Genomic DNA, 12,131 nt, shown 5'->3' on the forward strand with positions numbered 1-12,131 from the left:
CAAACCCCTGCCAAGGCTTTTGTTCAGGCTGTCCCGGCAGCTGCAGATGCCTTTAGCGCACAAGTGCGGGCCCTGAGCACATCCGGCATCTGCAGCAGGTCCGGCACTGGGCTGTGCAATAGACGCTAAAAAGCTGGCGGGCTGTGGGCTGACTGCAGCTCACGTTGAGAACGCGCCCGAGCTGCACGTCAGCAAAGTGCAGCCCAGGCTGCGTCGTGCAAAGGGCGCACGGTGCTGAGAAGGTCCCCGGGAAGCGAGCGCGGTGTGCGTGCGGAGCTGAATGGGAAGCAGCGTCCCCAGGTGGGCGAGGAGGGAAACGCATCCGCCGCGGCATTCTTGGTGCAATGGGGGAACTGGGATTTTTTGGCTTGGAGAAGAGAAGGGTCTGGGCAGAGCTCGTGGTGGCCTTCTGGGACTTCAAGGAAATGCATAAAGTGGAGGAGGAACGACAGCTTACGTGGGTGAATAGTGGCAGGACGAGGGGGAATGGTTTTAAATTGAGCCGGGGCGACTTAGGTTAGATATCAGGAGGAAGTTTTGCATTCAGAGGGCGGAGAGGGACATGAAAAGGTCACCCACAGAGGACATGGATGCCCAATCCTTTGGGGTATTCGAGAGCAGGTGGACGTGGCTCAGGGCTGGCCAATGTGGTGGGTGGCATTCCTGTACATAGCGAAGGGTTGAAACTAGTTGTTCATTGTGGTCCTTTTCAACCCAGGCTATTGTATGATTCTGTGATTACCTTGAAATCATCACTGTAACACATAACTATAGAGATGCTCATGAATTTCCAAAATAACCTTGCACCTCTTACAGAAGATCTGTGTACGCAAGCTGTCTTGACAGCAAGCTGAGAGGGATCTCTGTACAGCTGTGACCTTGAGAGACAACCCTGCTTGTGGGAAGATCCTGTAGTTCGGCCCATTGCTGTGCAGTAGAGCTCGAGGGGCGCTTGCGCTGCACCCTGTTTAGGGGTAAGAGGAGTGACTCATTGCCATGCATTGTCTTAAGTCCCTGTTTGAGTGAGCTTTGTGATTTGTAATCAGCTTTAGCCAGAGTGTTACCAGTGCTGTTGCTGATTGTCTTCCTGTGCAAGGCCTCTTGTTGCCATCCCCCAGGCAGTGCCCTGCAGATGGGCTGTGGAGGGCTGGGCTGGGACAGGGACTGCTGCGTTCCCTCACAGCTCCCCTGGCATTTCCCTTGTCCCTGCAGGCTCTGGTTCAACTTCTGCCTTCCAGCTGTGATCATCTCACCTGCAGGAGAGCAGCAGATGGCCACAGCACATCCATGTCAGGTAGGGGCTGGGGGAAGCAGGCAGGAGAGGCCAAGGGGCGAGGGATGTGAATGCAGGGGGAGAGGGAGGTGGCCTCAGGCAGCGTGTGTGTGCTGGGGCCAGAGAAGCGGCTGGGACGGGAGTTTGTGTCCTGTTTGAGCTGCTTCCCTGGGCCTTGGCTGTTCCCAGCAAGGAGCCTCTTTGCTTGCAGGAGCCCGTGAGCTTTGCGGAGGTGGCCGTGTATTTCAGCAGGGAGGAGTGGGCGCTGCTGGACCCTGCGCAGCGAGCGCTGTACCGGGACGTGATGCTGGAGACGTACCAGTGCGTGGCCTCGCTGGGTGAGGGCTTTGCTGCCTTTCCTCCTCGTTAGGGCACCTTTGGCTGTGCAGAAGGAGCCTCTGCAGGCCGGGCCTTGAATGATCACCATGCAGTTCCATATTGATAACTACAACAGCAGCAAAGGAAGTGCTGAGAAGCATGAGTTTCAGAAGGGATTAGGATGCACAGCAGGCTCACAAACGCCCCAGAGTCAGTGCTGGCAAGCAGGCATCAGCCAGGAGGGAGAGAACCAGCCCTTCCATTGGGGCTTTATATTGTGCCACCAGCTGCAGCTCACAGATGACTCCCTGCTTACTCCTTTACAGTGTAGGATTTTCCATTCACTTGCCGTTGACATTTTGATGCCTTGATCACTGATATATTGTCAGAAAATAAACAAGCCGTTCAGAAGTGAATTTTAAAGAGAATATCCCTTCCTAATTTTCAGAGTTGTAAAAGCGTTCTTTGTTCCAAAGGAAGCTGTGGGCCCAGTGTCATTCGTGTCCAAAGTGTGTTTTCTCCCTGGGGAGGGACACAGAGTAGAGCTGTTGAACAGGCACTGTGCCAGAATGATGGAAATGTTCTCATCTCGCCTGTTTCTCTGCTTGAAGCTCCACTTCCAGCCCCCAGACCAGTGCTGATCTCCCTGCTTGAAGGAGGGGAAGAGCCCTGGATCCCAGATGTGCGTAGCCCTGAGGCCGTGCCAGGAGACCTCAGCCCAGGTGAGGTGGTGGAGGGAAGGAGGAGGTTGGGGCTGGAAGAGCCATCTCTGTGTGTGTTTTATTTTGGTCACTGTGTGCTATTTCTGGATTTCCTCCTTCATCCAGCAGGAACTGGGGTTACAGATCTACTGGAGGATCTGCAGGAAAGTGGTGTGGCCAAAAGGCGGTGGGGTGGTGTCTGTGTGGAAGAAATCAGAAGGGATGTCCAAGGAGGCCTGGAGCAAGGTCAGGCAGAGCACATCACCAAGATGCCACCGGGAAAGTGTCTGCAAGAGAAAGGAAGGAGCCCACTGGATTCGAACATAGGTCAAAAGGAGCGTGAAGAAGCCAACTCAGCAATGAGTGCATACAAGTGCTCTGATTGTGGTAAGAGCTTCAAAAAGAGATCCCAACTCACTTACCACCAACGCATCCACGCTGGAGAGAGACCCTACAGGTGTTCTGAATGTGGCAAGAGCTTCAATAGAAGTTATAAATTGAAGTGCCACCAGCGTGTTCACTCAGGCAAGAGACCCTTTCAGTGCTGTGACTGTGGGAAGAGCTTCAGAAGCAGTTCTAAATTGAAGCTGCGCCAGTATATGCACTCAGAGGAGAGACCCTACAAGTGCTCCAAGTGTAGGAAGAGCTTCAAAAGCACTTCTGATTTGAAGCGCCATGAACGCTTCCACTCAGATGAGAGAGCCTTTCAGTGCTGTGAGTGTGGGAAGGCCGTAAAAAGCCGTTCCCATCTCATCTACCACCTGCGCTTCCACACAGGAGAGAAACCATTTCAGTGTCATGAGTGTGGGAAGAGCTTCAAAAGCAGTTCTGACTTGAAGCGCCACGAGCGCCTCCACACAGGGGAGAAACCCTACAAGTGCCCTGAGTGTGGGAAGAGCTTCATTAGCAGTTCTCATTTGAGGCAGCACCAACGCATCCACTCAGAGGAGAGACCCTACAAGTGCTCTGAGTGTGGGAAGAGTTTCATTAGCAGTTCTCATTTGAAGCAACACCAACGCATCCACTCAGAGGAGAGACCCTACAAGTGCTCTGAGTGTGGGAAGAGCTTCAAGAGCAGTTCTGAAGTGAAGCGCCATGAACGCTTCCACTCAGATGAGAGACCCTACAAGTGCTCTGAGTGTGGGAAGAGCTTCAAAAGGAGTTATGCATTGAAGCTGCACCAGCACATCCACACAGAAGAGAGACCCTTCAATTGCCCTGAGTGTGGGAAGAGCTTTACACGCAAGTCTAATCTCAATGCCCACAAGCACATCCACAGCACACATGGACTGTAGAAGCACCTCAAAACTTTGGAAACCTTCAGAAGCAGTTCCAGCCTCATTACCTACCAGCAGAGCCACACAAGACACAGAGCCTGCAGAGCCCATAACGTGGGAAGAGCTTCAGGCAGAGCCCCAGCCTGGTGACCAAGTATGGATTTGTGTAGTGATGAACCTTACAAATCCCTTGAGCAGAGGAAAAGCTCTGCGGCCAATCTAAATCCTCTTTCTCCTTCTTTGCATGAGAATTCTGCACATTGCTCTCCTTCAGCTGCAGTTGCTGTGTTGAGTGGCCATACAGAGGAGAATCCAGAGTGGGATGTGTCACAGCCACTCAAAAAGTTCTGCCAGGTGGCACGTTTCTGCCAGGGCTGTGTGCAAGGAGAGTCACCTCTTACCTCCCTCGTAGAAACTCCTGTGCCTGGGGCAGCAGGTGAGGATCCAAAGGAAACCTCAGCTGGGCTGATATGTCAGCAGGAAGGAAGAAATCCTGTCTGCAGGCTGTGTGGGAAGAGCTTCATCTGGAGCTCAACCCTCAGTAGATCCCAGAGAACCAGCCAGTGGAGAGTCCCAGTGAGTGCCTTGACTGCAGGAAGAGGTGTGTCCAGAGCTGGGAGCTCAACACACACCTGTGGATTCACATGAGGAACCCCACAAATGTGCAGCCTGCAAGAAGAGTTTTGGCCACACCTCAAACCTGCTGAGCTACCAGAGTGTCTGCACTTGGGTGAAGTCCAGTGAGTTCACGTGGCAGGAAGCCATAGAAATGCCTCGCATGTGAGAAGGGCTTTGTGCAGAGGGCAGAGTTCCTCACTGACCCTACAAGTGTTCCTGGTGCATGACTGGCACCCTCTGCAGAAGGGACTTAACCCAGGAGCTTCAGATGGCCTTTCCTTGCTACCCAGAGCAGTTCTCTCACCATGCTTGGTTTCTTCTGCTCTTCCTGCCAGCAGCTTTTTGATGCCGTTTCCTAAGGAGAAGCAGCTGTGCAGGGATGTTCTGTGTGTCTGTGTGCATGTGTTGCTCTCAGTAATTTGTGAGTGCACTGATGAACCTGAGAGAAGGGTCAGGAGAGCAGTAACGTGGCTCTTGGAGGTTTTCTGAGAATCATCTGTAGTGGAAGGCGTAGAGGGTGAATAAAGAAGCTGAGTTGTTCTGAATCTTTCTTCAGTGTAGTCGTTTGTTGTTCTTACAATGAATGTCAGCATGTGGAATGAGGAGAGGGAAAGCCTCACCTCTGTCCCTGGAAAGGTGATGGAACAGCTTGTGCTGGATGTCATCTCCAGACAACTGGAAGAAAAGGAGGTTATCAAGAGTAGTCAGCATGGGTTCACCAGGGGGAGGTCGTGTCTGACCAACCTGGTGGACTTCTGTGATGTTGTCTCTGGCTGGGTGGATGAGGGGAGAGCAGTGGATGTAGTCTACCTTGATTTCAGCAAGGCTTTTGATATTGTCTCCCACGACATCCTTATAACAAAGCTGAGGAACTGTGGGATAGATGAGTGGACAGTGGGGTGGGTTGAGAACTGGCTGACTGGCAGAGCGCAGATGGTCGTTGTTGGTGGTGCAGAGTCTGGTTGGAGGCCTGTAACCAGTGGTGTTCTTCAGGGGTCTGTGCTGGGTCCTTGTTCAACATCTTCATCAATGACCTTGATGAGGGGATGGTGGCCACCCTCAGCAAGTTTGCCGATGATACAAAGTTGGGAGGATTGGCTGACAGCCTGAAGGCCGTGCTGCCATTCAGCGAGACCTGGACAAGCTGAGAGCTGGGCAGTAAAAAACTGGATGAGGTTCAACTAAAGCAAGTGTAGAGTCTTGCATCTGGGGAGGAATAATTGCATGCACCGGTACAGGTTGGGGGATGAGCTGCTGGAGAGGAGCTCTGTGGAGAGGGACCTGGGACAGGTTGGCCATGAGCCAGCAGTGTGCCCTTGTGGCCAAAACAGCCAGTGGCATCCTGGGATGCATTAAAAAAGAGCGTGGCCAGCAGGTCGAGGGAGGTGATCCTCCCCCTCTGCTCTGCCCTGGTAAGGCCTCATCTGGAGCACTGCGTCCAGTTCTGGGCTCCCCAGTACAAAAAAGACAAGGATCTCTTGGGAAGAGTCCAGCAGAGGGCCACAAAGATGGTGAGGGCCTGGAGCATCTCTCCTATGAGGATAGGCTGAGTGAACTGGGTCTGTTCAGCCTTGGGAAAAGAAGACTGAGAGGGGACCTGATCCAGGTCCATAAATATCTACGATGTGGGGGGCAGAATGGTGAGGCCAGACTGTTTTCAGTGGTGAGTGGAGACAGGACAAGGGGAAACAGCCGGAAACTGCAGCATAGGAAGTTCTGCACCAATGTGCACAAGAACTTCTTTACAATGAGGTGACGGAGCACTGGAACAGGCTGCCCAGGGGGGTCGTGGAGTCTCCTTCTCTGGAGATGTTCATGACCTGCCTGGATGCCGACCTGTGTGACCTGGTGTAGGGAACCTGCTTTGGCAGGGAGTTGGACTCGATGATCTCTGGAGGTCCCTTCCAACCCCTACGATTCTGTGATTCTGTGATTCTGGAGATGATCCGGAACTCGAGTATCAGAAGTCAAACTCCCCAGTGCATAACATGATTTTATGGTGTGGAATACTGATAACCAAAAATCATAAAACCATGATGTTCCACCCCTTATTCTACATCACTACATCATGCTTAACACATGGGATTTCTGACTGCACTCCCCCAACATCAAATTCCCTTGTGGTACACACTGAACATCCCCGTTTTTCTGCATCACCCACCAGGTGGATCCAGGTCCCTGGGCAAAGACAGTTCCACGAAGAGGTTTGCCCTTCCCAGAAGCTGGAAAAACCCAAACTGCTTTTCCTAACATGTTCTTTACATGTACAACAGGGACCTTATCTCCCTCTACAATTTGCAGGGAGCTGGATTGGGTAGGACCATCTCAACTGACTGATCCTCTGGTGTCGACCAGCCAGGTGGCTTCTGCCAAATACTTCTCCCAGTGTTTAAATGTTCCACCACCCAGTGCTTTTAGCATGGTTTTTAACAACCTGTTGTAGTGTTCGATTTTACCAGAGGCTGGTGCATGATAGGGGATATGATAAATCCACTTGATGCCATGATCTTTGGCCCAAGTATCCACAAGTGAATTTTTAAAATGAGTCCCATTATCTGACTCAATTCTTTCTGGGCTGCCATGTTGCCACAGGATTTGCCTCTCCAGACCTAATATGGTGTTTCGGGCGGTAGCATGGGGTACTGCAAATGTTTCAAGCCACCTGGTGGTGGCCTCCACCATGGTGAGCACATAACGCTTACCATTGAGAGATCGTGGCAAGGTGATATAATCAACCTGCCATGCCTCCCCATATTTGTACTTTCGTCATCACCCTTCCCCCCAGAGAGGTTTCATCCTCTTTAGCTTGTTTAATTGTGGCGCATGTGTCACAGTCATGAATGATTTGTACAACAGCGTCCATACTTAAATCCACCCCTCAGTCTCTGGCCCACTTATATGTTGTGTCTCTTCCTTGATGGCCTGAGGTCTCATGGGCCCACCGAGCTAAAAATAACTCACCCTTGTTCTGCAAATCCAGGTCTATTTGAGGCACCTCAATTCTGGCAGCTTGGTCTGCTTGATGGTTATTTCGCTAATCTTCTGTAGCTCTACTCTTGGGCACATGAGCATCTACATGACGCCCCTTTATAACCATATTTTTTGTTTGGGTAGCAATATCTTTCCATAGGTCAGCAGTCCAAATAGGTTTACCCCTTCTTTGGTGGTTATTTTGCTCCCACTGCTGTAACCACCCCCATAAGGCATTTGCTACCATCCATGAGTCAGTGTAAAGATAGAGCATTGGCCACCTCTCCCTCTCAGCAACATCTAAGGCCAGTTGGACAGCCTTTACCTCTGCAAATTGGCTTGATTCGCCTTTCCCTTCAGTGGCCTCTGCAGCTTGTCATGTGGGGCTCTACAACATAGAGGTCACACAACATTTCCACCACGCCTATTTCCCTCAAATACTGGATACCCTTTTCAACTGTATCCCATTTTTTCATTGCAATCTTCAAGCCGTTTTTGAAGGGATACTTTTCCTTCACGGCTGTTAACACTCGTTCCCAGAGGGAGGCAGCCTCATCCGAACACCGACTAATTCCTCTATCGATAGCTGGATCTCTGGCAATGGCGCCTAGTTGGCGAGCTTCATGACCATCCAGAGACAAGCTATGGGCCCCACTGTCCCAACAGCGAACCAACCAGGAAACAAGAGTTTCATTCGGGCGCCGTGTAAACTCCTTTCTTGAACCTTGGATTTCAGTCATCTTTAGAGGCCGGCGAGTAGTAATAGAAACTTTCTCTTCTTCTCTTTTTTTGTTCAAGACGCGAAGACACTCCTTTCCATTTCTTGCCCTCCACAGGAGCAACTGGTATTGTTACTGGTGTCTCCTGTGATTGATTAGATTTGACTTGGGGATTTTCCCTTTTGGCTTGAACCTCAGCTCGGAAACTCTCTCTCTCCAGAATGGTATTATATAGGGCACAGTAAGCAGAAGCCAAACCCCAAATAAGTTGTACCTCCTTAGATTTATGTAAGCCGCATCGTCCCTGACTCAAATACTGGCTTAGTTTCTCCGGATCCCACAGGTGTTCAAGAGTAAAATCCCATGACACTGCGGGTCCCCATGCTTCTAAAACCTTTCCTAAACCTCTCCATATTCCCTGCCAGTCATCATTCTCTAGTTCTGGAGCAGACTCCTTCCCCTTATTACGAATGAATTGGAATCCATTCAGGAGAATTGATGACACCCTCACCAACATGACTATTAATTCAGGATTCAAAAAACGTTTGACGAACCGAGAAGAAAACCAGGAGACTGGTCTGAACATCGTGTTGTTTGTAAAATTAGCCATTCCATTTGGGATGTAGCTGTTTGTGAAATTAGCCATTCGTTCTGGGATGTAGATGTCAAAGTTCAAATCATACCACATTGCAAATAGGTAAAACATAGGTGTCTCCATCAGTGCCCTTAGGTAGTTATATATGAATGCAATTCCACAACACACAGGTGTGAGATGGATTATTGGCCAGTAGGTTGTGACTAACACCATGGCTTTTAATCCTTTAGCCAGCACTCCCAGGATAATGAGTGGGTTCATTGCTGGTGCTTGCTAAAAAAAAGGGTTAATGAATTGAAGCCAACAAGAGGAGGGGAAAAAAAAAAAGGAAAAACAAGAAAAAAAAAGGCACTACCCAGACTAAGTAGTGCTCAAAGTTTACAAATATCCCAGAACGCTGGCAGTACGCCTAATCTTTCAAGGTCAGGTTTTCCAGCACAGAAACCTGAACTATTGATAATGCTCCTTAACGAAGCTCTCTAAGAGCAGAGAGAAAAAACAGATTTGTTCTAAAAGCTAAAAAGCAGCAGCCCCACGTTGGGCACCAAAAATCTGTCACGGAGTTGACCAGATCAATCTATGTCCGTGACAGGGGCGACAGGCCTCTGCCCTCCCCCCCCACCCCAGTCCCACAAAAATGGGAAAGAAGGAAGGGAAGAAAAGAACAGCGGCAGCAATTTATGGAGGAAAAACTTATTTTACTATAATATCGGAATACAAAATAACACAATATATACAATTTAATTGAAATTGGGATTAATAAATCAGACAAGATGAGAGAGAGAGAGTTCCCGGGACCGAGTCAAACCTGAAAAGCTTGGAACGGTTAGGAAAGCACCTCCAGCACCCACTGCCAGGCAGCAAGAGAGCGCCCCCCCCTCACCCGGAAGGGCCAGATCCCGTGACTGCTGTAATGTACAGGGATGGGTACCTGGGATTGGGGCAGTGACACTTTAGTGCCCCGTACACTACATGATGTTTTGATGTGGAATACTGAAACCCAGAAACAAAATAAAACAAAAACAAAAACATAGAACCATGACACACAGAAGCACACAAACACCAAAGTTGGAAAAGACCTACAAGATCATCCAATCCAACCATCCACCTATCACCAATAGTTCTCACTAAACCATGTCCCTCAACACAAAATCCTTGAAACATTCCTTGAATGCCTCCAGGGTCAGTGACACCATCACCTTTCTGAACAGCCCATTCCAGTGCCTGACCACTCTTACAGAGAAGCAGTATTTCCTAACATCCAGCCTGAATCTCTGGTGCAGCTTGAAGCCATTCCCTCTAGTTCTATCACCAGTTACACGAAAGAAAAAGCTGACCCCCAGCTAACTGCAACCTCCCTTCAGGTAGCTATAGAGAGCAATGAGGTCTCTCCTGAGCCTCCTCTTCTCCAGACTGAACAATCCCAGCTCCTTCAGCCACTCCTCATCAGGCCTGTGTTCCAGACCCCTCACCTTCTTTGTTGCCCTTCTTTGAACCCGCTTCAGAGCTTCAATGTCTTTTCCCAGGTCTTTTTCCTCTACACAGTCTTCCAGCCACTCCACCCCAAGCCTGGGGCTTTTGTGGCCTAAGTGCAGGAGTCACAGAATCACAGAATTACCAAGGTTGGAAAAGACCTTCAAGGTCATCCAATCCAACCGTCTACCTATCACCAATAGTACTCACTAAACCATGTTCCTCAACACAAAATCCAACCGTTCCTTGAACACCTCCAGGGTCGGTGATTCTGGCATTTGGTCTTGTTGAACCTCATCCAATTGGGTTCAGCCCAGCTCTCCAGCCTGTCCAGATCCCTCTGGAGGGCCTCGCTACCCCCAGGCAGATCGACACTTTCAGCCAACTCCGTTTATCAGAAGCACCTGCCGCTGAATTAATTAATCCCACTTGAAGCCTGAGCTTGCTCAGCAAGATAGCAATACTAAATCCAGAAGGATTAACATTGTACCAAAGTGTTCAGCATCTTGCAGTTAGCAGGGTGCAATATTTATTGGCTTGGCAGACTTTTTATGAGATCAGTAACAAAAAAAACTTCTGCACTTTCTCAAAGCATAAAATTCAACACAGAACTGACCCTTTGCAAAGGTTGCAAGCCTGACTTTTTTTATATCAACTGTTAAGTTGTGCAGGGAGGAAATGGTCTTTGTGGGAAACCAAGGGTTCTGTATATCCTTCAGAGTAAATCAATCAGTCTCTAATTTCCTTGGCACAAAATTAGGTACCTAGTGCCCTAAAAATGCCCTATAGAGGGGCTGAACATCCTATTTTGCCCTCTGTGCTTCTATTTATGCAAATGGCTGCCTCCACTTCCTGAGTGTATTGTTATCAGAAAATCACAATCGTGATTACAGGTAAAAACATCTCCAAGATACATTCCAGTTATAAGAAATAAACAAGGACTGAAGGAACATCCTTAGTAGCATTTCCTGATCTCTGAAATTTTTCTGTCTTCAGCTTACAAGCGCATTAAGATCATAACATATCCAACCGCTTTAATTCAGAAAGAACCTAAAGTGAAAGCATGAGAAATTTAACTCATCGTGAGGCCCAATGGGTAGAGACAAGGGTAGGCCCTTTCCTGGGATCACATGTTAAACACAGCTCTGGTCCTTGCACTAGCACTGAAACAAGCAGGTAACAAATCCCCACAAAACCTCGTGCGTTGCAGGATGCTGTGCTGTGACAGCTGTCTGCAAATGGTGCTCCAAACAGCATTTCAGATGCTTTTCTCACTCAAAATTTGTAGTCCCATGACTGTGACACACAGGCCAGACCTTCTGGTAAAGCTTCTGAAGCATGGCCATACCCCTGATAGTTTCAAGGGCACGCAAATGAAGTTGTAGCTCTTTTTCTCACAGCACTTCGGATAGAAGAATTACAATTATTACTTGCACTATTTCTATTATGTCCTTTAGTAAAAATTACAATAATGTGTAAGGAGAACATTTTCACTGTTTAATTGAGTTTAAGTTTAACACCAAAACTGTGAAGATAAAACTCGTGCTCACTTAATAGCTAATCAAGAATTTCCTTTCTTTTAAAACTGGCAAAGTATCTTTTGGATGAGATAGTCAGTTACAGCCCTTACTGCCAGCTTATTTGATTCTTAAGGAAAAGATACTCAGTTGCTTAGGATAGCAGAAGTAAAAAGCATACTTTGGTATGCCAAATATGTATGTATATATATATATATATTTTCTCCATATGTTAGAGCAGGATTTGATACTTGATGGAAGCTCAATATCCCATTAAGGCAGACTTTCATCAGCCATGTGAAACCTACACTTTTTTTAAAACTTAAACTTGGTAATACTCTCATGCTCTGGCCAAGAACACCTTAACAAGGATAATGTTTTCTCACCTGCACTTAATCCCCTGTTACAGCCCTGCAGCAGTTGGAGTAAGAAAGCAGAGACCCTCTCTCCTGGGATCTCCTGGACAGCAGCCATACCATATAGCAACAAATAAAGAATTACCCTGATGGAGCGGAAAAAAGGCTTGTAGCTGTAGAAAATACTTTCTTCCTCTACCCATTACACACTATGAGGGAACTCTGTAGTAACAGACACGTTTTCCCCTTGTGACCCTTCTGCCTAGAGATTAAGCAGCATGGCTCCAGGCAGACTTTGCAGTGTGCTCACACCA

The 12,131-nt window shown here is 48.6% G+C and overlaps 1 protein-coding gene across 2 annotated transcripts in view; it reads left to right on the plus strand.

Annotated features, from left to right (window-relative positions):
• The window catches only part of LOC128091796 (zinc finger protein 501-like), a 31,770-nt gene extending 27,783 nt beyond the window's left edge, over positions 1–3,987 (plus strand). For both annotated transcript variants that reach the window (XM_052705147.1, XM_052705148.1), the window contains one exon: positions 3,070–3,987. In XM_052705147.1, coding sequence (XP_052561107.1) covers positions 3,070–3,587 — 518 coding nt within the window. In that variant the 3' untranslated portion in view covers positions 3,588–3,987. The remainder of the gene's footprint in view (positions 1–3,069) is intronic.
• The last annotated feature ends 8,144 nt before the right edge of the window (positions 3,988–12,131 follow it).

The sequence above is a fragment of the Tympanuchus pallidicinctus genome, unplaced genomic scaffold (assembly GCF_026119805.1).
Source record: "Tympanuchus pallidicinctus isolate F22 unplaced genomic scaffold, pur_lepc_1.0 scaffold52, whole genome shotgun sequence".
Lineage (NCBI taxonomy): Eukaryota > Metazoa > Chordata > Aves > Galliformes > Phasianidae > Tympanuchus > Tympanuchus pallidicinctus.